The sequence below is a fragment of the Thunnus maccoyii genome, chromosome 10 (assembly GCF_910596095.1).
Source record: "Thunnus maccoyii chromosome 10, fThuMac1.1, whole genome shotgun sequence".
Lineage (NCBI taxonomy): Eukaryota > Metazoa > Chordata > Actinopteri > Scombriformes > Scombridae > Thunnus > Thunnus maccoyii.
Genome location: NC_056542.1, coordinates 8,521,445 through 8,547,050, shown reverse-complemented (window position 1 = coordinate 8,547,050; position 25,606 = coordinate 8,521,445). Strand labels below are relative to the sequence as shown.

At 41.4% G+C, this 25,606-nt stretch overlaps 2 protein-coding genes across 2 annotated transcripts; one reads left to right on the top strand and one right to left on the bottom strand.

The window, feature by feature from the left end:
* The first annotated feature begins 455 nt into the window (after window positions 1-455).
* On the top strand, window positions 456-5,934 carry mex3a (mex-3 RNA binding family member A). The gene is made up of 2 exons (XM_042424207.1): window positions 456-933; window positions 4,316-5,934. Exons 1-2 carry the CDS (start codon window positions 513-515, stop codon window positions 5,461-5,463), a joined length of 1,569 nt encoding a protein of 522 aa, XP_042280141.1. The 5' UTR covers window positions 456-512; the 3' UTR covers window positions 5,464-5,934.
* Window positions 5,935-13,737: 7,803 nt separating this feature from the next.
* rab11al (RAB11a, member RAS oncogene family, like) lies at window positions 13,738-24,200 on the bottom strand. Its single transcript, XM_042423874.1, has 5 exons — window positions 23,846-24,200; window positions 20,455-20,650; window positions 19,425-19,618; window positions 17,344-17,424; window positions 13,738-15,639 (listed from the first exon to the last, which is right to left on the bottom strand). Exons 1-5 carry the CDS (start codon window positions 23,883-23,885, stop codon window positions 15,500-15,502), a joined length of 651 nt encoding a protein of 216 aa, XP_042279808.1. The 5' UTR covers window positions 23,886-24,200; the 3' UTR covers window positions 13,738-15,499.
* Window positions 24,201-25,606: the final 1,406 nt, after the last annotated feature.

Sequence of the window (25,606 nt, the reverse complement as noted above, 5' to 3'; positions counted from 1 at the left end):
TTACATCCTGGATGGCCATTCTTACATAAGTCGCCGAAATGCGGTTTTCAGGCTACGCTGCAGCTCTAGAGCTGCGAGCGAGACTGCGTTAACGGATACGAGCGCGGTGCAGGAGGTGAACGGTGAGGCATTTTTTCTTCTTTTCTATAGGTGACGGGAGGTAGCTCGATGTGAGATGCCACAGGCTTGGGAACCTGAGACGGAATGGTACAACGGGAGGGCGGCTCGTTTTGTCTCGGCGAGGAGGGGAGCTGTGTAAACCAGACTGGGTGGAGCAACACATCGCCCAGCCCCATCTATCGTGCAGACGGCCTTGTGTCCCGTTTGCCCAGAGCTCGGGGAGAGACTACTGTACTGAAAGTCTGGCGGATAGAGAGAGAGGGGGCCGGTCTATGGGAGGGACTAGCGCAAAGGGGGGAATTGGAAGGAGGAGGGGGCGAGGAGGAGGCGGCACGGGTGCTGTTTCTCCAGTCTCTTTCCCTGTCTTTGTCTCACACACTCTTTTGTTAGCCATGCCTAGCCTGCTGGTTCTAGCAGGGATCATGGAGAAAAATGGGGGCTACGGCGGGGATCTGGCCGGCTCCGGCTTCGGAAGCGAAGGTCTCCTTGTGCCGCCCGATGAGGAGGAAGACGACTCCCGTGCCCTCAGGGTCGCGCTGGGCCAGTTATCTCTGCTGGGGCTCGGGGAAGGCGAGGACGGCGGCGGAGCCCCAACAACAGGAGTACAGGACCGGAGTAACAATAACAACAACCACCACAACCACACGAATAGCATCGGAGGTGGCGGGGACACGGCGATTCTGCAAGGGAAAAGCAAGTTGTGCGCCCTGTATGAGAGCTCCTCAAGTGAGACCAAAGGACGAGGCTGCAACATAACAGAATGCGTCCCAGTGCCCAGCTCTGAACATGTGGCCGAAATAGTGGGGAGACAAGGTAAACCGCTGGCTTGCAAATTATTTCCCTCCAAACTTATGCTTTTATCCCACTAACAGTGCTGCATTATCCCCGCCGTGGTTTCCTGTGTGCTTTGTTTTTTGTTCTCTAACTGTTACCTGGTGTTATTTGACAAAGAAAAGGGAGTGGTGTGTGTGTGCTCGCGTGTTTTTTTTGTACTCCCCCGAGACATCAGCCTCCCACTTTTTCTGCTACAATGTTGCAAGTTCTCGTGCACTCATCGTTACACCGATACATTGAAACAACTCGTTCGCCGCTTTGTGTTTATTTTGCTTTTGAGTGAATTTGCACAGAGGCATGAGAGAGAGAGAGAGAGAGAGAGAGAGAGGGAGAGAGAGAGAGAGAGAGAGAGAGAGAGAGAGCCCCGTTCCCTCCTGGGCGAATTATTCTACATCCACGCCATCAATGTCAGCGCACAGACACACACTGGAGCAGGGAGAGCACTTGCTTCCTTTGTCGTCTGAGACGCGCCAGACTGTTCAAAAAGGCAACGTGCAGCTGGTGGAGAGAGGAATGTCTTTCACTTTGAATTCCTCACTAAGAAAAATAAGCAGATTTAGACATTTGGGCTTAATGGTGGTAGATGTTTAGCTTCTTCCCAAATTTATTCAGCTCGTTGTTTATGTTGCGCACTGCCCCAGTGACACAATTGGACAATAGAGCGAGGGAGCGTGGTCCCCTTGTTGTTTTTTTTTTTTTTTTTTTGTAAACGAGGGAGTTGGAAAGTTCAATTCCAGACACATTATAGATTCTGTCCTTATTTCTTATAGTTGGAGTTTTTTTTTTAATTTAACAAAGACCTGAAGTTGAATGACAGCAGCTGTCAAACAAAGGTGTGAAAGTGGGGGGGTGGGGTGTAAGGGGAGGGGCGCATTAAGACAGTGTTGCTGCTTTGCACACGGGATGGTCTTAAAGGGTGACTCAGCGAGAAGTTGCACCAGGATGTGGGGATCCTTTTCTTAAAAACACAATATTCAGTTTGTTTGTGCTTATTTGCAACAAAGCTGCTGTGAGGTGATTTTTCACTTTGTCCAATTTCCATATTTATGTTCAACGGAGCTGCAAAAGAGCTTCAACCGAAGTTGTTGTCCTTCTCTCTTCTGCTTGGTGATGGTGTTTATGTGGCTGCACCCATTGTTAACTGTTGTGATGAACCCATGGGTGAGAGGAGCAGGAAAAAAAAAAACAAAAAAAAAAACAAGGATGGGCAGTATAGCATCCAAAAGCTGAATGGGAGTCACGCCTTGGAGCTCAACACAAGGGGCTCCTCATGAGCCCCACTTCACTGCACACTCTCAATACCACATGGTTGTCTGAGTCAGGAGAGGGAGAAATAGGGGGGATGGACTGAGAGGGAAGTGCAGGAGTGCAGGGTGGGTGAGGTACCAACAGCAAATCCTAACTTATCTTACTAAACAAAAACAAACAGGTCTCGAATAATGTCACAGGGGGGTTCAGAGGAGTTGAGACGTCTTCTTTTACTTTCCCTCCTTGCTCCACTGCTGCGGTAATGTGGATTTAGTCTCTGCTGCTAAGTGCCCCTTGTCTCCCATTGCGGCTCCTGTTTTTTACTCTGAAGTGTAAGTTTTGAATTTTAATGGGGTAACCGAAGACAGCCAAAGGGTGGATCCAGTGAGCACAAGTGCAGCAAGAGGGCCCTTTTGCCTTGACCAAGAAGAAGTGCTGATTTGGGGGGATTTGAGATGAGCTGCTTTTGATTCAGGCCCTTCGTTAGCTGGCACTACATACACACCCCCTTCTTCTCAGGACCGTGCATCACAGCCCGCCTGGTGAATCCGGCAAAAACAGAGCATCCTGTTATGATGATGAAGAAGAGATAGATATGATTGTTTTCTTCTGTCAGGAGTCACAGGCGTTGATTCCCGAGGATGCTCTTGCACCTTCCTCTGGTGCTCTTCACATCAAGGGTGGCTTTGTTTTGAATCACAGGCACCTCTTACACCACAGTTTTAACAGTTGAAAATAAATTTGCCTCCAGTGACCTTAATTTCTGGTTGCGATTAATTAATCTTTGCCTATTTTGTTTACAGATAATTCTTTAATTGAGACATTAATTTGGACTGATTAAAAGGTTGAACGTAGTTCGAGACTAGGAATTTGTCAATTGCTCTGTGATCCTTTGTGGCATGGATCGGTTTATTAGCCTAATACCAGGCAATGGCCACAAAGGGTATTTTCAGATTTAGAGCATGAGCAATACTAAACCTTCAGAGCATCACTATCCCTCTGTCCGTGCCACTGGCTCCTGAGGAGTAAGTGTTCCTGAACTAAGTGGGCCTATTTTGTAGCATTAGGGAGACATTCGTCTTCAACTTAAAGTGTCTTTAAACCCCTATGATACCTGCTGCTTTGATTTTTAGATAGGTAATGCAATAGTGTGCTGTGTGATCTGAAGCAGCTGGAGACTGGTAAGATGAGCTCAGATTTGTTCACTGAATAAACGCCTGATGATTCTAGCTTGTCCAAAGAGACGCACTGGCCTCTTCAAGGCATGGCCAAGACAAGAAAGGCATGTTGGACCAGTCAATATCAAAAGTGAAAGTAATAATGAGGACACTGGCTGAATATCTGAATGAAAACTGACCTGATTAATGGTCTTCATGGGTGTAAAATAAACAGAATTGCTGCCTTTTCTTACCACGTTCCCTTTGGCCTCAAATGCACCTGGCAATCCTCCTAAATAATTACTGATTTAGTGTATATCCTGTTCTGTCCCATTACAATGTCAGGTAATTTGTCATGAAATAACATTAACCTGCACTCTCTCACATTAAGACTCTGCCTTAAAAGCACTTAATAGAGTAAACTATTACACACTGATCAAAAACAGGGCAGACGTAGAGCAATAAATGGCTGAAAAACGAAGCATATGTGGTATGTCTGTATTGTCTCGTAAGTTCAAGGAGAGGTCACGTAGTGATTGCTCACCAACATACTGCAAATGTATAGCATCTACTGTAGATCTTCAGCCCTCCACAGCACTCATATCTGCTCTGGCCAATACCTCTGCATGATCCATGTGTCTCTTAGTCAGTTGTGTATCTAATTTAGAGCTAATAAATAAGTACGCTAATGCTTAAGTGCTTGGAACATCATAAATCATAGTAATACTTCTGTGTATCCTTTACAAGCAAAAACCTGCGAGTTAAAATGATCATAAACAGTGAATAAATCTAAATTTACACTGAATAGAGGAGAGTTGTAGATTTCTAACAGCTTAGGTTGATAAAGTGTGCTCTCACTTGTAACCTTTTAACTTTTTTAATCTGTGAACCGCAAAATTGACATGTTATGTATCATACTGACTTATTTTAAAATGCATGTTGGTGTCTTTCTGCAGGTTGCAAGATCAAAGCCCTGCGGGCCAAGACCAACACCTACATCAAAACCCCTGTTAGAGGAGAGGAGCCAGTGTTCTTAATCACTGGCCGGAAGGAGGATGTTGCACTGGCCCGCCGTGAAATCATCTCTGCTGCTGAGCACTTCTCCATGCTTCGGGCATCCCGCAACAAGCTGGGAGTGTCCTTTAGCGGCTCCCCGCCAACACCTTTGCCAGGTCAGACCACCATTCAGGTGAGAGTGCCATACCGTGTTGTGGGGCTGGTAGTGGGGCCTAAAGGCTCTACCATCAAACGCATCCAGCAGCAAACCTGTACCTACATTGTCACCCCCAGTCGAGACCGCGACCCTGTCTTTGAAATCACAGGGTCACCGAGTAACGCCGAGCGGGCCCGCGAGGAGATCGAAGCACACATCGCATTCCGAACAGGAGGCCTGCATGACCACAATAATGAGAATGACTGTCTGGGGCCGAATGGTGGAAGCAGCCCAGCAGGCAGCAGCGGTGGTCTGGAGAGCCGGCTACAGCAGGTGTGGGGGCTGCAGGGGGGCCAACGCAAGCCCCTCACCAGCAGCTACCGCCAGAACTTCTCAGATGCCATGGTTGGAGGGGGAGGAGGAAACGAGGGAGGGGGAATCTACAACAAGGGCAACTTCTCCAGCTCCGGAGAGAAGCCTTGCTCTTATTTTGGATCTGAGGGTACCCAGAGCTGGGGTGATCCTGACTACCCCAAACAGGTGGCCTTCTACGCCCAGCAGCGTTCCAAGAGCTTTGGAGGCCTCCCACTCCCTCTGACCAGACTCTCCCCAGGCTTACCTGAACCCTGCGGAGGTGGAAGCACCAACAACTCTTCAGTCACCAGCATTGTGCCCGTAGCCGGCTCACCTCATGCCCAGGCCCGCCGCGCCCACAGTGAGCCCACCTCGGCCGGTGAGGGGTTCCCAGGCCGTCTGCCAGTGCCGGACTCGCCACCGGCCACTGTGCGGGACTGCATGACCTGCTTTGAGAGCAAAGTTACGGCTGCCTTGGTGCCCTGTGGCCATAACCTCTTCTGCATGGAGTGTGCCATCCGAATCTGTGAGCTCAACCACCCGGAGTGCCCAGTGTGCCACACCCAGGTCACACAGGCCATCCGAATATTCTCTTAAGGAACCACATCAGTTTTTATCATTAGTTTTGTCAGTGTTTGTTCAATAATTATTTACTGTTATTATGATTATTATTATAATACACAAGTACTTTTTTGTTTTTCAGAAAATTTAAAAACAATCAAGCAGATATTTTAGAAGGCACTGCTTGCTTTACTAAAAAGTATAAGAAATATTTTTAAGTTTTTCTTTTATATATATATGCATATATATTTTATAAAAGTTTTGTTTATAAGAGAAGTATAGTACCTTGCATTTTCAGTTTTTTGACTGCTGCTGTTTTTCATTCATGAATCACAGTGTAGGCAGAGGTAGACGGTAATGTGAACATTTTATTATTCAAATTTTTTATTTTACCATGAAGTGGGTTTATATGGAAGGAAGAAGATGATTGTTGAGGTACCCAATCTGCACCTGACTAACCTAGAAAGTCAATGTTATTAGAAGGATCAAATAAAAAATTTCATTGCACCGCACCATACAATCATCTTGGGTCTAAAATAGGATTGTCAATCATACCTAGAAAATTTGGGAGCTGATTTTGAAGGTGAATTAAGACATTTCAGTTTTACTGTGATTGTAGTTTGATATAATTGGTCCAAAACAGATATTAATTTTTAGCAAAGAGAAAATGTGGATAGATTGGTTCCAGTCAAACCCTTGTAATCGATACAAGAAAACACAAAAAACAGCCACTCGTTTCACTCTTATACCTTATATTCTTATAAACCACATTAATGCTAAAAAGGACATTACATCATTTATTTATAGTAATTGGTTAAAATCGTATTGGTACCGTTATTCACAGAGCTAGATTAAAGTTGTATAAAGTACATTTTCTTTCCAGTAGCCATTGATTACACCTTGGTCACTGCAGTTTGTTGAAAAGATTCAGTAATGCTTGCTCCTCGTGGCACTTGAAAAGCATGTGGTTCCTCGGTTGGCTTAAAGCACTGATTTAATTTGTGAGGCCGAAAGCCTTGGAATGCATCCAGTTGGCTAGTTCTCGATATCTGTCTCCCCGATGGACTTGTTTCAAAGCCACCTTAACCGCGCTTTATTGTCTTGTGTGGTCGTTTGGCCACAGTCGCTGAACGATATAGGACAAAACAAGAGCTTCGGTCGACAAGCATTTCTCTGAGGTGTGCACTGTAAATAAGGAGGAGAATTAGCGTTGTGGACAGAAGCCGAGTAAAACTGTAAAAAACGTTTCCTGAATCAGCAGCAGACGAACAATTAAAATAGTTGACACTGTAAAATACAGAGTCCCAAAAATCAGTCATCCTAACTCACGTCTCCAATACTAACAGCGTTCTGTTTTGAGCTCCGAGGGGCCTGCTGTCTTCTGTGTAATTAGCAAAGCTGTACAGGAGCAGGTGTTTCATGGTACACTGTGGCTGTGACCCCAAGTTGGAGGTCTCGCCTAGCCCCCTTTCTTTCTCTCTCTTTTCTTTGGGAGTGGCTTTTATGTCTCCCCCTGCTTACAGTTCGATCGTTTGCTTTCGAAGGCCTCTCTGAGAGGGGCGTATTGTCTGGGCCCGGTAGCGGCGTGGGCTGCGGAGTGCTCGGACACGGCCTGGATATACTCATTGATAATTAGGCAAATGGGTTGGTCCAGGTGCGGACCGTGTGGGGGACTCTGGAGCCGTGTGAGGGGTAAAGACAGGGTCCTGCGGCGAGCCCCTTACTGCCCCGCCCCACTGTTACAAGCACAGAGGGGGCTGGATGGTCTGGATGCAGCTGGGCGAACAGAACCCCCTCCTTCCACTCCCTCTTGCCCTTTCCTCCCCCCCCTTTCCTCTCCTTTTTCTGCTGCTCTGAGCTATCCCTACTGGGGAGAGGGGGCCTCTTTTGTCCCAAAACACACATACACACACACACACACACGCAAAATTTGAAAGACACTAGCCGAATTTGGCAGCGCCTGTGAAATGAGGGGAGGCTTAGGAGCTAAATAAATTATCTACAGTTATCAGGAGATGCACTAGTTACCTATTTTCAACGTTATGCCACACAATTTGCCGTATACTCTTTCCAGATAATGAAAAAACGAGCACGTTTACATACAAAGAAAGATTGTGTGATCTTATCACATGAGGTGCAGCGTTAAACCCCCCCCCCCACCCCCCACCCTCCTCCTCCTCCTCCACTCCCCAACTGCACCGCCCTGATATTTGGACGGGGGTTCTGTTTGTGTGACAGCGGCAGCGCAGATCGAAGTTTCTACAAAGCTCCCGCCCCTCTTTACCTCCCAACTCCCCCCCCACCCACCCACCCCCATGTCAGCTCACTACTGTATGGGACATCCTGCAGCTGCCCCTTCACTATGGACACCCGGGCTTCAGCAAATGGCAGCCCCCCCCCCCACCCCCTTGCTTTGAGCTTCCAGAATGAAATCAGACAATTGTAATTGACAGGAAAGCAGAGGAAACGCCCCATTTAACCAGCACTCATGCTGAATCAAATTACACACCCTCTGCGTCTGCCTTAGCCCCAGCCTGGGGATTTCAGAGGGCTAGAGGAGAGCGGATGGGGTAGGGATTAAAGCTGTTGAATGATAGGGGGGGATTCATTTTGGCTGTAGAAAGAAAGAAGCATGCTTCTAAAAAAAAAAAAAAAAAAAAAAAATCTACCAATCTTACTGATCATTCAAGGCTTGCCGCAAGTTTTGAGTCGTTGTCACATGTGGGCCAGTAGAGATGACAGGGAACACCAGTGATTCAGCAGGCCTCTCTTGTGTTGTATTGGAGAACAATTAAACTCAGCTTCTGTCTCGGAAAAACAATTGACTGATTACAAATTGTGTCTTCAAGGACACAAAAGCTCCTCCTTTTTAAAAAAAAAAAAACCACACAAAAAAAAAAATAACACGTACAAAAGCAGACCACTCACATTACACGTGGACTGCGAGGAAAGCACTGTACTCGCAAAAAAAAGTACCCTAAATTCTATCAGATGTAGAAGAATAGTTATCATTTTATGGATGGAGAAATTGCACAGTGGTTTGGCCTAAGCTTTCAACGTGAAATTCAAGGCAGTTTTTAAACACTGCTCTTTGAACTTAGTATTTTTGTTGTTTTAATTTACTGCCTTAATATTTTTTATTAACATAACTGCCATTACTCTTGGCATACAAGGTAGCAACTTTGGCCTTTGATAGTACCGCCCCCTTACAACAACTTTTTAAAGAACTTATTTTTGGAGTAAAGAATGTGAATCAAATTGCTCGGGTGGGGAGTAGAGGGATTCAGGAAATTAGGCTCATCAAACACTTAACTTAAAATGTAGAGTAAAGCACCTTATTACAAAAACATGCGCATTTGAATAATACCAAACCGACCACTGATGGTGAAATATATTTCATAGAATCTGAAAAGACATGCACATAAGGATTCCCTATCATTTTTTTGTATTATGGTGGTTCTTGTTATTCTTAATACTAGTACTAGTGGTGATTTGGGAGACCTCTCGTCCATTTAGTCAATGCTGATGACTTGATTTGAGTTTTGCACTGGTTTAATGTAGAGAGGGCTTATTGGAGATTCTCCCTGTTTAGACGCTGTATAAGTTAATGAGTATTGTACTTTATGGGGAAAGCACTCTGAGCATCTATGTAAATACAGTATGTGTATCAGTTACGGACATCCAGACAAAGGCCCGCTTAAAGTGAGGTTTTGATTATTTTTACAGACTCAAAGTGTCATTGTCAATGTTTTAGCATATGGAATTCAAAATGTTTCTGAGTTTTAGGGAGAGTAAATCTTTTATATATGCGTCCCATCATCCTTTTGACTATAATAGTATATTAGATAGATTCATACATTTAAGAAATATTATTTAAACTGATTAACTTAGTATTTCATCCAAATATATAGATAAAAAAATTAACCAGACACTACTATAAACTGTAATAATGAATATCCTTTATGAAGCCGCTACTGTATAAATCCAGTCTCAAATAAAAACTCCAATGAATTGTATGTGTAATAACCTAACCCCTAATGAATAAATCAGTTTCTATGTATATTAGGATGAAAAAGCAATAATAGGACTATACTGGGACAATAAACAGAGGAGCCTGCTTAGTCAGTTCTTTAAATAATATTCTATTCAGAAATTGACCTTGATTATTAGGATAATACCATTTCTGTCTCATATCTGCTCACAATTCATTATGGATTCACGCCAGTGTAGAAACAGAGATAATTAATTAGTAACAGTTTCAGGATAAGTAAATGTTCTTGTTGTGTTCATCAGGGTCTTAGTCATTTGATTGCTTTTTTTTTTTTTTTTTATGTTGAATATCAATCAGATGGCAGGGTGGGTCAAGACAAACTTGAGGATTCCTTCTCTTGAGTAGCACTGAAATGATGAAACTGCAATTTCTGTGATTTTTAGAGGAAATCTCGCTGTAGAAGCGAACGCTCGAGTGTAAACAAAGCCAAAACGTAAGCACCGAGGTCTTTCCTGTTTGTCAGAAAAAAAAAAAAAGCAGGAGCTGGTGACTTTACTGATGATAGACTGATGTCTTGAAGGCTTTGGTGATGTACACACAGAGTGTAAGACAACATGATATGATGTACTGTACCAGTCACTCTCTTAATGCAGTCATGTTGTCCATGTGAAGAGCTCTGATTCTTTACAGGTGTCTTACTTATAGCATATCTTTAAGATGAGTTGTGTTTACATATTGATAAGAAGTTTCTGATTTCATGGCTCTCTTTGATTACTTGTGTTCCACCAACTTTTCATCTGTATTATTTTTTTTGAGAGAAAAAGGTCAAACGTAGCCAAAGAACAAAAATACAAGGAGAGGACATGAGCTAACTTGTCACTTGAGTTAACTTATTTTAGCATTAAAAAATGGTTTAGAGTTTATTGAATCAGGATTATTAAGAAATAATCTCATAGCTAGAATTACTCTGTTTACCCAAAAGTCTTAGAGGCCACTCAATCTTTATCTGTGAAGGCATATCATGTTTCAGTGTTGTAAGATTAGTTTAATACTGCAGAGGCGCCGGTAACAGACTTACTTCTCCCCAAAGAGACCAGCTTAAAGCACATCCTGGCACTAACATAGTCCTTTGAGTAGTTTTCTATTGTCCTGGTTAGATTGTTGAGGAGGGGAAAAAAAAAAAAGTCTGGTCTTAATCTTTTTTTTTTGAAAAACCTGACCGATCAGGAGAAGTTGAGATAAAAAGGGACTGCCCAAGTAATCTTCAAAAAAAAAAAAACTAGACCGGGAAAGAATCGTGTTGACAGCGACAAGCTAGTGAAAACGCAGACTGAATTCCTCATTTTTTTTAAGATCCTCAGAGTAAACTGTAAGGGATTACCTTCGATTGTAAACAAGGTGACAGTAATAAGTGAACAAAACAACACTGTGGTTTTAGTTAATATCGTTTAGGGAGCCATTGACTGTATCCTTGAGTTTAACTGCATGTTAGTAAAAATATAGTACAGTAGTTAAGATTTATCCGAAAAAAAAAAGATCGCATTAAGAATTCATCAGCCTGATACCTGAAGTGTATAAAAAGCTTTAAGACCTTAAAGTGAACATCGGTTTAAAATCATATATTTACCGTGTAGTTTAACTAATTGATACATAAAGTTTAATTATGATTCTTAAGAATATGCTAAGGTGTAAGTTTCATTTGTCCAACTCACCCAGTATGAAATACTTTTTTAATTCAGTGGAGCTACAAAGGGGTGGGGTGACTCACAGTGACATTTGTTTAATTAATTTCTTGTTAGTATTATTTACAATATTGTATTAAGCTTACTATTATAGTAATGGTAGAAACTGTTGATGTTTTTCTTCTCTTGATATGAAAAGGTCTTTATGCATTTATGTAGAATCCCTTTTAAGGAGTGATAGGAAATCCTTATTTTCAATGGATGCACTTAAGCAATTGTACCAACCTGTCTAAATCACACATTGAGCAAGTAATGCATTGAATGTAAAAAGAAAAAAAAAGACCACTCAACTTAATGCACTCCTTACGCTTATTGTTTTGTCAATTTACAAGTGAGCTTTAAGTTTTTGTTTTTTGGGAAAGAATTTGCGAGTTTTTCAACGTAGACTATATTTGAGTTCTTCCACATACATTTATAGAAAGTTAACTTAAAATGAATAAAAAAAAACATATTACAGTTTCTCAAATCTATTTTGCTAACATGGGTTATTATTTCATAGAAAGCAGAGGAAAAAAAAAAAAGTCAGTATCTGGATGTTATTTATGAAAAGTTAAAAAAAATGAAGCAACATATTTATGAGTAACCTCAAGACATTTTGTTTTTTAATTAAAATTACAAGAAGTTAATATATTTCTAAACACAGGGAGGTCAGTTTCTACTAATAAGTAAAATGAGAAAAGAAGTTTAGAAGTTTTATTTATGAAAGTTATGGATGCTCGTCTTTTCCATCTACTTCACGGTCGATGAAGTAAATGGAACAAGAGTTCCCCGTAGCTTAAATTTTAACTTCAGACATGCATTACGTCAACATCAGTGCAGTCACAATGGAATAATTACAGAAAATAATATAATATTTTTTAGAATTTGGAGATATTTTAGTCACAGAGCATCAATTTTGTGCCTCAATTATATATTTTTCCTGCATCAGCATTCTTTGTGCAGTGCTGCTTGCTGTAACCCTTCCCCCCCCCTTTCAACTAACCCCATGTTACTGACTGAAACACATTACTCATTTCCTCTGTAATCTAAACTCGCTTTTACTTATCAAACGTATAAAACATGTTACGACTGCAACGCTTGGAATGAATGAGGCAGCTGCGGCCCTCTTGCAAATGGGGCCGCAAATAACTTGTACACACTTTCATTCATACATTTTCTACATCTACTACTCAGACAGTTTGTGATCGATAGCGACGGAGCATAATCAGCTTAAAGAAAGCCTTTTATGACAGACTTTCCCTAATGTGTTAATTAGGTGAAGTCTGTAAATTGAGCGAAGGCATCTAGGAGAGGACAACAGCGCACTGTGTAGTAGATCTATGTAACTAGATGCACACATATACACACAACAGATTCATTACCGTACTAGTTTGCATGTATGTTGTATGGTCACTTAGACAGGAGAAACAGTGCAAGTTCTGTGTTATCCTTTTAACATCAGCACGCTTGGGCTGTTTCTCCTCTGTAGATTTTCATAGTTGGAGTCTCTTTGGAAACTAGAAAGTTGACATGAGTTGGTTGCCAAGCAAAGAGACCATCGCAGTCCCCATTATCAAAGTCTGATTTTTTGTATTCTCAGTTACCTGTTAGTGATGAAAGAGTTTGCACCTCATATGAATTAACTTGAAGTTCTTAGTTTGTGTAAGAGTTGATACAGATATAAAAAAAACAACAAAAAAACTTGACAAAAACACTACAATGGCACATTTTCTGCTGCATGTAAAGGATGGGGACTTAAGTGGCGCTCGCTGGTGAAACTCACAACCTTCTCCAAAGAGGCCAATACAGTCTGACAGTCTGTCTTTGGTAGCGTTTCCAATTTTTCCAGCACAGTAGAGGTGTTTCATACCGGTCTAATAGTGGTCGTAGTGCATTAGTTTTTGGGCCAGCATCACCTGGCGTTAGTTTCTGGTTTCTCTGTGAACAGTGAAAGAGGGTTGCCAATGTGGCTCTCTGTGGCTGACCGTCAACTTTGATGGATGGAAAAAAAAAAAAAAAAAAAAAGAAGTCTTTGAACTCTGTTACAGTGTGCCATGCCCCTACAAGGCATGTGATATTGCAGGTTTATTTCTTATAGCACATGTTTTTTTGTGAATTACATTTTTTGGAGACATTTTTATTATTATTATTGTATCTGCGCCATGTTAGTTCTGGTTCTTTGTTATTTTTCCAAGATTCAAGATGTATTGTAAATGTTTCTAATAAAAACAAAAATGAAATGATCTCCAATTGAAACTAATTGTGTTTTGTTGTTTGAAGGGGGAGTTTTAGAGGCTAAATCAATCCTTTTTTAATGTGATGATGATGATGACTATTCATATTTTAATCCCAGTGATCAGAGGAACAGTATCACTTTTCGGCACTGTGCAAATATCGTGTTATTAAATTACACTGGACATTGAAAATGAAACTGAATGAATATAATCGTGTCAATATTCTGTTATTAGCAATCATGGTACCTTAACTCATGATTCATTCAATTAATTATGCCCCTCTACCAGATTCACTAATGAAGAAGCCAGCTCCTTGCAGCCTTTTATTGTTTAAAAACATTTTAAAAAGACATAAGAGACAAACTATAACAAATGAGATTTATTTATACATATGCAGTCCAAATATACATATATTAGAATAAATGTTTAAAAAGCCCTAACCTATACCACCCAGTTTAAGACCTTTGAAGTCAACAGAAGTCAGTGTTGATGTGGAAACACATCAGCAGGACAAACACCATCTGTGTGCATAACCTTTGAATTTAATCAAGCCCCTCCTAACACTACCATCCTTTCTCCTTTTCCTCATCTATTAAACTATTAGATACTAACAACCCCGATCCTGGCTCCTGAATACAACCACCCACCCCCCCTCCCTCCCTCCCTCCCCTCCCCACAGGAAATACAGACAAGTGAGAGTGAGGGCAGACCTCAGGGAGATCCCAGAAGGCAGAGTCCTGTTCCAGTTACATACAGTGTAGAGAGAGACAGAAAAGAGTAGGTGAGAAGGCAGTGGAGGATTTCACTTACAGTAAAACAAGCCATCTCGGGTACATCAGAGACCACAGGAGCAGGGCAGGGCTGAGTGCCCTCACTACCTCGTCCCCTGAAACATTATCCATCTATCCATCCATCTGAGCTAGCATGCAGCAGAAGCATAGGGTTTGTCCATGCATTTAAAACCAATTCCTTAATCTCTCCCATTACACCCGAAAGGGGTCAGGGGTGAAACGGTCATCGGCGGAGCCAGCACGGCTGTCCCGCTGGCAGTTAACCCGTCCGCTAGTGATGCAGCTATCCCATCTCATTTAGAGTTAACACTGTGCAAAGCTTGCAAGAGCATGACTCATCCGTAGAGTACAAAGTGTGCACAGAGCAGGAAAGCCTTCCAAACAAAGATCAAAAGCAATCAAAAAGAAATTACATGTCACTGTTAGGGAGGGATGTTATTGCTCTGAATGGCCTGGTGGAACACAATTTGAACCAACCAACTTCAACAAAATTCCAGCATGTGCATTTAGGAAAAATGACTTGAAGCCCTTGCTCCTCCATTAGCGAGGGGTAGTTGCCCTTACAAGTTTCTTTACACTGAGATGATTGTGAGCCGAAGCAAAAGCATCAAAAAAAGCAAGAGAGAGCTCCCTTTGCTGTGAAGCAATCAGTGTGGAAAATTTCTACCGACCAGTGTTAAAATGCAAACCCTTTGACCAAACAAGACCTTAATATAGTGTTCAATAAATATTGTATTACTAACTACTTGACATTTTGGGGAAAACTGGAGTGACAACGGTGACGGAAAGGTTGCACTTCAGTCTTTTGGATGTGGATTTTTATTGCCCAATATCCTGGTAGTGGGAAACTGAGGGGAAGCATTTTACTGGCTTTTAAAATAGATCTTTCAGAAGGGAGGACAGGTTGCAAAGACAGATCATGATGAGAAACCAAAGGGGTCTTATAATGTGTTCAATTTTTCATTAGATTGTGAATCAGTTCTGATCGTGTAATTCTTTCACTTTTAAAAGCTGATCGAGCTCCAAGCAGAACTTTGTGCATCAGGTACAGTGCATCTCACCTGTTTTCTTCCCACTCTCACCACACCACCCCTGTCTGTTCATCTAAACTTTTTTTTTTTTTTTTTTACTACCCTTCCTTCACTGATCCCTCTCTTCATACTGTTAATTCTTCTTCGCCAGACGATGTACAAATAAAGCTCAGTACAAGTGTCCTTGTGTTAAATGGTTCTCTCTACCTGTCTTTTCATTTCCCTGTCCGTCTGTCTGTCCCTCTTTGTCTATCTGGCTTTTTCTCCAATTTGTCTGGAGGTGAAGGAGGTCAGTGGTAAGGTCTCAGTTGGTCTGGCAGCAGAGACCCTTATTGGCTGAGTTTTGGGTGGGCTCGACCGTGATGGGCACTACATTGGAGGCTGGTGAGAAGTCTGAGTCGCTTCGTCCTGACATCTGCCTCTGTGACACGATGTCGTAGATAGCTGTGATGGAGAGAAGGGTGAAAACGGAATGAGTTATGTGTAGATGCCTATAAATCACGCCAACAGTGGGACATATTGTGATAAGGACAAACGGCATGGCAAAACTGAACAACAACTGTTCTATCCAGACTCCTGGCAGCAGTGTAGGATTCTTTCCATCCTAAGCTGGCATCGTTGTGTCATGTGGCACTACCGAGTCTCGTTTTAGGCATTCCCCGAAGCGATATGCAATAACTAATAGCATGTTGTACATTATGGGTCTGCGACGTGCTTCTGTGACCCTGCTTGCTCATGCTGATAAGTAGAAAGTATGAGCTAAAGCTTCAAACTCAAGAGTGAACTTCAGTGCTTTTTTTTTTTTAAATTGCAGTTTACCTGTCCTCAAACTCTACTTCTTCTCAACTTCAATCTTGAATCTCTGAATTCCAGTTACCTAAACTTTAGCTTAGATGCCGTTGGAGTGGTTAGTTGCTCAACTCAAGAGAGAAGGACTGATGCGAACACCTCTCTGTTGCCTACTGCCTCTTTAACTCTAAACTACAGCCAGATGTGGAACAAAACAGTCCTGAAATAAAAACTGCCTATTAAGCAAGAAGGTCTGAAGTTAAACAAGAGTCCTGGCTCTGACTGTGACACGACACGTCAGGTGGTTAAACCATGAGTCATTACTACAGACCCTACACATCATCATCAGCTGCTGTGCCTATACAGACAATAACCAAACAGGATGACTCTCTGACCTAAGATCTGTCTGCCGCTGATAAATTCACATGCGACATCCTCTCTGCCCCGCTGGGTCTTAAGTTTAGTTCGTACTGGCCCGCTAACGCACTGCTAACTTCCTCTCTTCTCCTCCCTTAATGAGCTAATTAGCAACGTTAGCTCAATGGGGCTTGCTGGTTTGAAGTTTTTATGAATTAGAAATTACTGATAAAGCTGTAGTGTGGGCAGAATGGCTCAAGCGGTTCAAGTGGAGGCGTCAGGGAATTGAACATTGAGCAGAAGATGAATATAAACAGCAAGTGGCACATACTTGCAGACTGATAGCCCCTGGAGCAATTGAAGTGGAGGCACCACTCACTGTTCAATTTTCCCTTTAAGCACTCCAGGGGTTGAGTCAGTCACAACAATTGCTTTTTTTCTTCATGTTACCAAATCTCCAACATCAAATGCACTTGTTAGTGTGGCTTTATGTCTCCTGGGGAAACTGCTCACAGACATTTACTTGAGAAAACATATCTGTGAACCACTAACAAAATGTCTTTCTTAAGCAAACAGATGCGTCTGGTACAGTGGGTCAAAGTGGATTTGTGACCATAATGACCAGTGCTTTGTGGTTTGCTGTTGATTGGACCGTCTTCATAGCAGCTCTCAACAGGTTTGACTAGCTGAGTGGTCTTTCAGTGAGCCAATTACTCATGTTTTTGACCTTAAAAAAAAGATTGAGGTGGTTTCCTTGCCACAGCCTGCACATCAGCTAGAGGTGACTGATTAGATGGATTTTGCTGCCATCTAGTGGCAGAGGACAGACGGTGTTACGTAAACCATTAAAGTCTGGATGGAAATGTAACACTTTCAGACAAATCGATTTATATATAAGGCATCATCATTAAGTAGCTTAGAGGCTTTAGACATCAGTGCCCTTCAGGATCAAACTTACTGTTATTCTTTGATTTGATACACAGAAAACAATGTGAAGCTCACCTGTGAGAATAGTTTGGAAAGCCAGCTCCACATTTGATGAGTCTAACGCTGATGTCTCCAGGAAAGACAAGCCATGTTTCTCTGTAAAGCACACATGCACATAATGTCACAACTTATTATAGGCCTGCATTATTTTTAACTTTCACAACTACACTGACTTTTGGTGTACTGTAATACTGTTGCAGAACTGCTCATCGGCTAGAGGAAGTCATTAACAATGCAAAGATTCAGTGTTTAACTCTTATTGCAAATATACACTCACTACAGGGTTCTCCCCGGAAATGTTTAAGAGATCTGACCAAGACTTAATAGACAAAGTAAAGAAAATAATGGTTCACAATCTGATGAAAACCTTTAAAAAGCAAAACTTATGGTCTACTGAGAGATACACATCCCATTTAAAACAATTATACTACTATATTACATACATAGATGCATGATACACTTATCAATTTTATTCAAATAGTCAATAATTCTTTACTCTATAATATATAATAACAAAAAAATAAGAACATCTTTAAAGTAGAGTAGGGATCCCTGGCACAACTTCACCTACTTCCAAGGTGCATGGAGAAGGAAAAAAGTCTGAAAAGGTCAAAACTCCAGTAACACTTGTAGTATAAAGAACATCTTTATTGTGATTTTATTGTACTTGGGTACATTGTCTATGGCACTGAACCCAAGTTCAATAAAGTCACAAAAGATTAAAGGTTACCAGAGTGAAAGATACTATTTTAACAAAAAGCTTACTCAATCTGACCAACAACCAAAAAAATACCCAGAGTATAAAAATGTGTGATACGGAACAAAGAGAAGCAAGTATCCCTTCATATTTGTAAAGACCAGCAAATGTTTGGTGCTTGTACTGGGATGATAAACATTTACATTATGAAATTATGAACAATGAATGAATAAATCTGTTGATTCGCTGGATAATCAGTTACTTGTTTCTGCACTAGTGCTATATCTGTGTAATTATCCCTTCTTTCTTTTTAATCTGTACATTGCAATTCCAAGTATAAAAGGGGATTATGAACTAAAATGAACTTTAGAAATAAATTATAACCATCATAGGTGAAAGGATAGTTGTCACCCAGTGGCATAAAGGACTAAAGACTGGTGCTTTGTTGCTGTTGTGTTCTTTGGGGAAAACCCTTCATTTGTTGCACTGTCATAAACTTTGCATACACTTCTCCACCACATGGCATTTATGTAAATTAGGTATCATAAATTATGGTGTGTAGAAAGGTATAGATAGAAAAACAAATCGGTACAGATAAATAGCACTGACTTGTGAAATTGTTATTGATCTTCCAGCGAAAATGACTCCCTTTATGTTAACATGGATCAACAGGACTCATGTATTTTACTCCCTTCTAGCCAATCCTATCAAGAGTCATTTACCAGTCAAAGCAGGTGCAACACTGAATCGGACAAAAGCCAACTCAAGGTCAAGAGTAAACACATGGCCCGACCAATCTAAAATAATAAGTGTCAAAAGGTTGACAATGTCATACTTGCGTGGAATACGAGGCTGCCTTTAAAAATAAGAAATCTGTTCTGAGACAAAGCCCTGAAATTCTCAAAGGGCCGAGATAAGTGGAAGTTTAATTAATTCAAATCGAGCCCTTTTGACCTAGTGGCATTCTTTCTGGAGAGCTTCTTACATGTACTCAAACAACATTCGAGCCAAGGACATATGTCGTTTGACGGGCGCATTTACGTAAAGTGCCTTACAGTATCACAGTGCAAACATTTCTAACATTTCTTCCAGTGGGAAGAGGTGCTAAAAGGAGTACAAACTAAACAGTATGAAGTAAACTGAAAGTAAACTTACGACACAAGCATATGCATTAATTAAATTCACTGTCAGCAACACACATGATAATATGTTGGAAAGTACTTTAGGCATCGTAACGACCTAATTAAAGCAGCTAGGGGTCAGTCTATCTATGCTCATTATCGCAGCTTTAACCTGACGATCGGCTAATGAGGCAGAGTTTTAGAATCTCACAGGCCAATACAGGCTACATACTGTATGTGCTTACACATCCCACACAATGCCATTACAGTGACAATACCTGCAAAGGCCTTGGCCTCATCTGTGGGTACCGCCCTTAGGTGGCGCAGATCGCTTTTGTTGCCCACTAACATGATGACTATGTTGCTGTCTGCATGGTCCTGCAGCTCCTTCAGCCAGCGTTCAGCATTTTCATACGTCAGGTGCTTGGCGATGTCATAAACCAAGAGAGCTCCGACTGCTCCACGATAGTACCTGGAAAACATAGAAGGGGTGGAACAGAATATGAATTGCAGCGGAGGACTTTCTCTTGTCATAGCCTGTTGATTTCAGGAATCTTTGCGAGTGCGTCATGAGGGCTCAGCCAGCTTTCAATTGCAGGAGTGTCCGATTAACAACAACAACAGTAGAACAAAACGGAGATCATGAGCAAGAAATTAAAACAGTTAAGCTAAAACAACTGCAGGCAAAGCTCGTAAAACAAGTGAACATTCACTGACGTTGTTTATTGCAACGTAAGACTGGCTGCGCTCGCCGCCTGCTGCTGCTTCCTCAACGCCTGTGGGGGTTTGATACAGATACATGCCACTGCCTCGGGGTTGGCTGCTGCTTCAAGGTAGACAACACATCCAAGATAGTGACAAATGTTGGGAGGGGAACTTGACCGAGAAATGAGGAGGAAACAGTGATTAACAAAACACTTCCTGCCCCAAAGCAAAAAGGCTCATTTTGTGGCTTTAATCACTTCCTATTATCTCCTTCTGGTTATTTTAGGAATGATAAAGTGGTCCAATATGTTGATTTCTAAAATGAATTCATCACAAATAAGATCGGCACGCTGTTTCAAGTTTCTACTGGATGGAAGGTAACGCCTACAACCCCACACACTCACAACGCAGCCAAACTTCTGAACTGTTGTTATTGCAAATACATGAGGAAGCAAAAAGAGGCTCTTTTAAGTTCCTGTGCTTTGTGTGAATCTATATCAATAACATGCTTGTTTCAAACAGTGCATGTGGATCTGTGAGGAATGTCTGCATTTCAGTGTAATTGTGCTTCCACAAGGTCTTCAAATAACGGGCTGTACTCACGCAGAAGTGATAGCTCGGTATCGCTCCTGTCCGGCTGTGTCCCAGATCTGAGCCTTGATGGTCTTGCCTTCTACCTGGATGCTGCGCGTGGCAAACTCCACCCCGATGGTGCTCTTGCTCTCCAGGTTGAACTCATTACGCGTGAAGCGGGACAGCAGGTTGCTCTTCCCTACGCCTGAATCTCCGATCAGCACCACTGTAGCAAAAAAAAAAAAAAAAAAAGAAAGAAGAGAGAAAGAGGAACAATTATCAATAGCACATTCACAGTGTATGGTGAATTCTACTTGCAAACAAATCGGTACAACACAATATAATTTTTGAGAATTTAAAATGCATATGGAGAATTGACTATACATAATTACTGTATAATTTGATGGCTGTGTTTGAGCAGCACAGCATACTTTATGGCTGCAGCTGTGAGGGCAAACACATGGTAGACCTTTGATGAAACAGTCCATCAATTCACAAATAAGTTACACTGAACAACATGGGTTGAATTCTTTCATTAAAATTTGATTTTCATTTCTATTAAGACAGCCTGCCTCGCCAAATAATGACGTACACTTGTGGCTCCCGGCCAAGGTAAAGCAGAAACTCAGGGGACTACCACCGAGTATACAAAATATTAGAACCACCTGCTCTTTCCAGGAAATATATGCAGACTGAGCGCATGAATCCAAATGAAGCCAGTGATCCGCTCCGCTGCAGATTTCACCCACCACCTCACGTACTTCAGCCATGACAGTGTTTGACTGAAGGGCAGTAAATCACTTAAGGAAAAGTTTTTTTAATCATGGAAAGAACTGAGACACTGATTATATCGCATGTATGCAAAAATCAATTTGTATGAATAAGTTATCCTCCTGTTTTAAAGCCCGTAATTAATCAAAATGTTTTGACTAACCCAAGTCTCACTATGACTTGTAAATGACAATATTTTCATTTTACGGTGAGCTATTTCTTTAAAGCTCAGTGTTGGATCATGGCGACAGAAACAAAGGCTTTAAATCTGTGTTTCCTCCTCTACCGGGTTTTCTCTTAAAATGTACAGAAGCAGGCATTACTGGTTGTCAGAAAAAAAAACTACTTCCACAATTGTCAGGTGAGTCAGCCTGTCAAAAGGAACCTACCACACCAACTGCACACCACCCTGCTATTAGGAAATAGGAACTTGTTGTGGAATGTTGAAACGGAGTTAACAAATCGACCACGCTCACATTTAAGCAATGCTGCTCATTCGACAGGGAAACTGTGTGTGTGTTCAAGTTTGTCAGTGTAAGTATGGTGTAACAGACACAGGTACTAACCCGTCCACGTTAAGGGCCGGCTCAGGCAAACAAACAGAGGCCTTATTTCCCTATAAGCCTTATTTAGACTTTTTAATTCACACAAAACAGAGGCGCTCTCTAGAGACTACCCATCCCAACAATGTGCACGCCAAAGAGGTAACATTCGCCGTTTTATCCTGCACAAAAGATCTTGGGCGGAGGACAAAAATCATTATGCAACCATTTTCAGGTCTGTTGCCATCAGACAGGTAATATGATGGCTGCATTACACACCCATTCACTAACCTATTGTTGGGTTTGCATTCTTCAGCTCAAAAGACATGACACTTCTCTATTATATTAAACAAACCCTGCATCCAATGATGTAGCCAAGCCTATGAATGAAGAATGAATCTAATAAGTCTACAGTATCTGTCTGTTCAGTGAGATTAAATTAAATCCCCTGAATTCCTTCAAATGGAATAAAAGCTCACCGTCATGTGACCAATCTCATCATTTCTATGTATGTGAAATTAAAGTTGGCTAATGTATAATACTGGTTAATATAAAAGAGATAACTTTTAGTACAGCGAGATAATTATTTTCTTATTAGTACTGATTTTATTGCATCAAACTGCAAAGACAATCAAAAAGCTGAGGTGTTAAAATGTTTTTCATGTTTTGGAATTACTAAAAATCTAAAAATATATATCCTATAATATCTGTAAGAAGCCGATGGCTTTAATTTACTCTATTGGGTAGTGAAACGTACTTTCTGTCCAGAAAGAAAGACGTGAATTTGAGGCAGCTAGAATAAAATTGAAAAGTTTTGAGGCTGACAATGAGCAAATACACAGACAGAGGTATGGCTTCAGTAGGACAACAGGATGACTTCCTGTGCTGATGTCTCCATCGGTAGGGACAGGTCTATATGACTCACTAAGAGCTCATGCAACTTGACTCATGCTATCTAACTGTGAGGGACAAAAGGAGGTTGAAGGAACAAAGGAGATCCATAGCAATAATTTCCTGGTTTAAGCGAGAGCCTGAATGGCAGCCAATACCTTATCAGTATCCTTGCAATACTGCACATGATTCAGATAAATTAGCTATTTGACCATCACGTCATCATGTCATTTTATCTGAGAGGGAGTGAGCAAATCTCATCCTCTCTATGCACTGGGACAGAGCTTCTCTGTGGCCACACACACACACTTCATGCAGGTATTTCCAGTTTGACAACACATGCTTGTTTAGGGTTCTATATTTGAACTGACTATGGGCACTTAATTTCCCCTTGCTTTTGTCAAGGTACAACTATGAACTACAGGTTGTACCAGAAGATAGCCATATGGGAACAATCACTTCCCCCCCCCCCCCAATTACAGTACATTTGGTACCAAATGACACATTGTGAGATAATGTTTCTGCATATTATGCCGACTGTTAAAATATCTGATCACTAGACAAACTTGATGATCTTTAAATGAGGCTATAAACTTTTTGAACTGTTGTTTAGAGCATAATAACTTTTTTTAAATTTAAGTAGTTAAGTTCAAGTGGTGTAATCATTTGAACAAGTGTTCACAAAAAAATGGTTTTGTCCAACACCTGTATGTACTTTCAGACTACAAACACGGGTAGTTTCTAGTTGACCATGAACTCCTCAGGTGTAAAACTAATGGACCAAACTCTTCTTTTTCTTTTCTCAACAGGTCTGGATGAAAACTGTTTTGATTTGTCGTCATACCAGAGCTTATGACCCCTTGTTGACCGACGCCGCATCCCAACATGATTGCATCATCGGCCTGCAAGATAATGACTCCACAGCAGATGCTGCTTAACGTGAAACACAAGAGTCCGTATTTAAGCTGCTTGCTAATGTTGCAATCATATGGCTGAACAGCTTTAACGGCAGGTCGTTACTTATGTCTCAACTAACAGCACTCTAAAGTCACAGCTCAGAGCAGGTGCCTTTGTCTCCTGGTCTGATAAACGTCGTCCTGTACCGTGTTGTTAGGTCAACACTTGAGACAACTCGGCATCAAATGACGCTCGCTCACAGGTGAAGCGCTGGTGTCGAAATTGAGCTAACTAGCTCTCAAGGTAAAACAGCGACTCACCTTTAAAAAGATAGTCATATTCGTCTTCTCTGTTGGTCATAGTTTCTCCTCTTCTGCCTATTTACGTTACTCGAAGTCGAACAAACTTCTGGTGGTATTCAGCTACTTCGAGACCGACCGGCCACCGTTCACGACTTTAGCCTCACACAGGAAAGACAGTGAAAAATCGCACTAAAACGACAGCAACGCTGAGTCACTGACACGATGAACGAATATGATACTGATATGGTTTTCAGGCACACAAAAAAAATCAAGCAGCAACTACCAGCTAGCTATACAAAGTTTCCCCTCGTCTTCCTCACCCTCTGTCACTTGCCATTACAGAGGCTGCGACGTAACGTCAATTCTTTTGTCCCGCCCCTTGTTCGCTCCTAATGGTCAATAGCAGATCGACACCTGTCACTAGCGGTGACGTGATTGGTCCGCTGTGCTGCCGTTCATGATTTGGCCCCTGGTTGTTTAACTTGCATGACGTCAGCCTCTCCAAGCCTCAACAGGTAATATCGAGTCTCAGGTTAGTTAGCAGCAATGGCGCCCAGCTGGCAAACAATGGTATCACAAATATGTCTCTGCAACACATGTTACTGCAGCCTAAACAGTGCAAATACTGTGTGATATAAAACAGCAGGAGGACAAAAGAAGCCTTACTGTCAATTTTAACTCTAATGTTCTGTTTGGGGGTCCATGGAGACCTTGGACCCTCTTGAACAGCCCCCAAAAAACATACAAATCAACTTGATACTGTGGGACTTTATTGCTTATTGACCTATCTACATGATTTTGAACTAATGACATGTTTAAAAAGTAATCTACAAAAAACAGTGTATTAGCTGTAAAACTGGATATTTTCACATGCTAAAAATCACTGGGTTAATATTTGACTCAGTTTGGGTCGCACCAATACAACACTGGGTTAACTTTACCCAATAGAAATCTATTCTTTTGACCCAGTGTTACACGTAACAAGCTTAAGCTAAAAACTATAACAAATTTATTGTGTCTTGTACAAAACGATGCACACATGACATTCAAAAGACACACAAGTTATTAACAATCAATAACAAACCATGGCATGTAAATTTTAAAAGAATAGATTATAACAGCCTTTAGTTTGGGTAAATAACCCAACAGTAAAATAAAAATAACATTAAAACTGGGTCAAAACAACCCCTTGTGGCTTTCTGGGTCACATTAACCTAGTATTGTGTACGTGCTATATGTGCTAGTATGATCGTTGAAAATTCAAAAAGGGAAGCAGGGTTTGTCAGTCTACTCAATGGTAAAACAGTGGTCCCTTTATGTAAAAAGTTGGGAACCACAGTACATGTATCTGTGATTGATGTTGATAGTACTTTTTACACAGAACTGCCCCTCCCAAATCCCAAGAAAGTGTGTACACATACCACCTTGTTACCCTTCTACATACTGGGATTTTTAAAGGTCAAAAGAGAAGAAAAATACACATTTGAAGGGGGAAAAAATGTTGATTTTGCTATTATTATCATTATTATCTGTGGGACTCGAAACAATAAGGGCGTAAAGCCAAAGTTAACAAAACACAAGGAATAATCAAATTGCCCACTTCCTCCTCCTTTTCCTTTTGAGGCAAATAATTCAAGGTGAACTGCAGGTACTGCAGAGCCCATGGTACATACAGTTCCTGCCATTCACCTTGAATTATTTGCTGTATACATATTGTATGGTCTGTTAAGTGGCTCTCAAACTGAAATACAGGGTCCCCCCAGGTATTAATGTTAAATT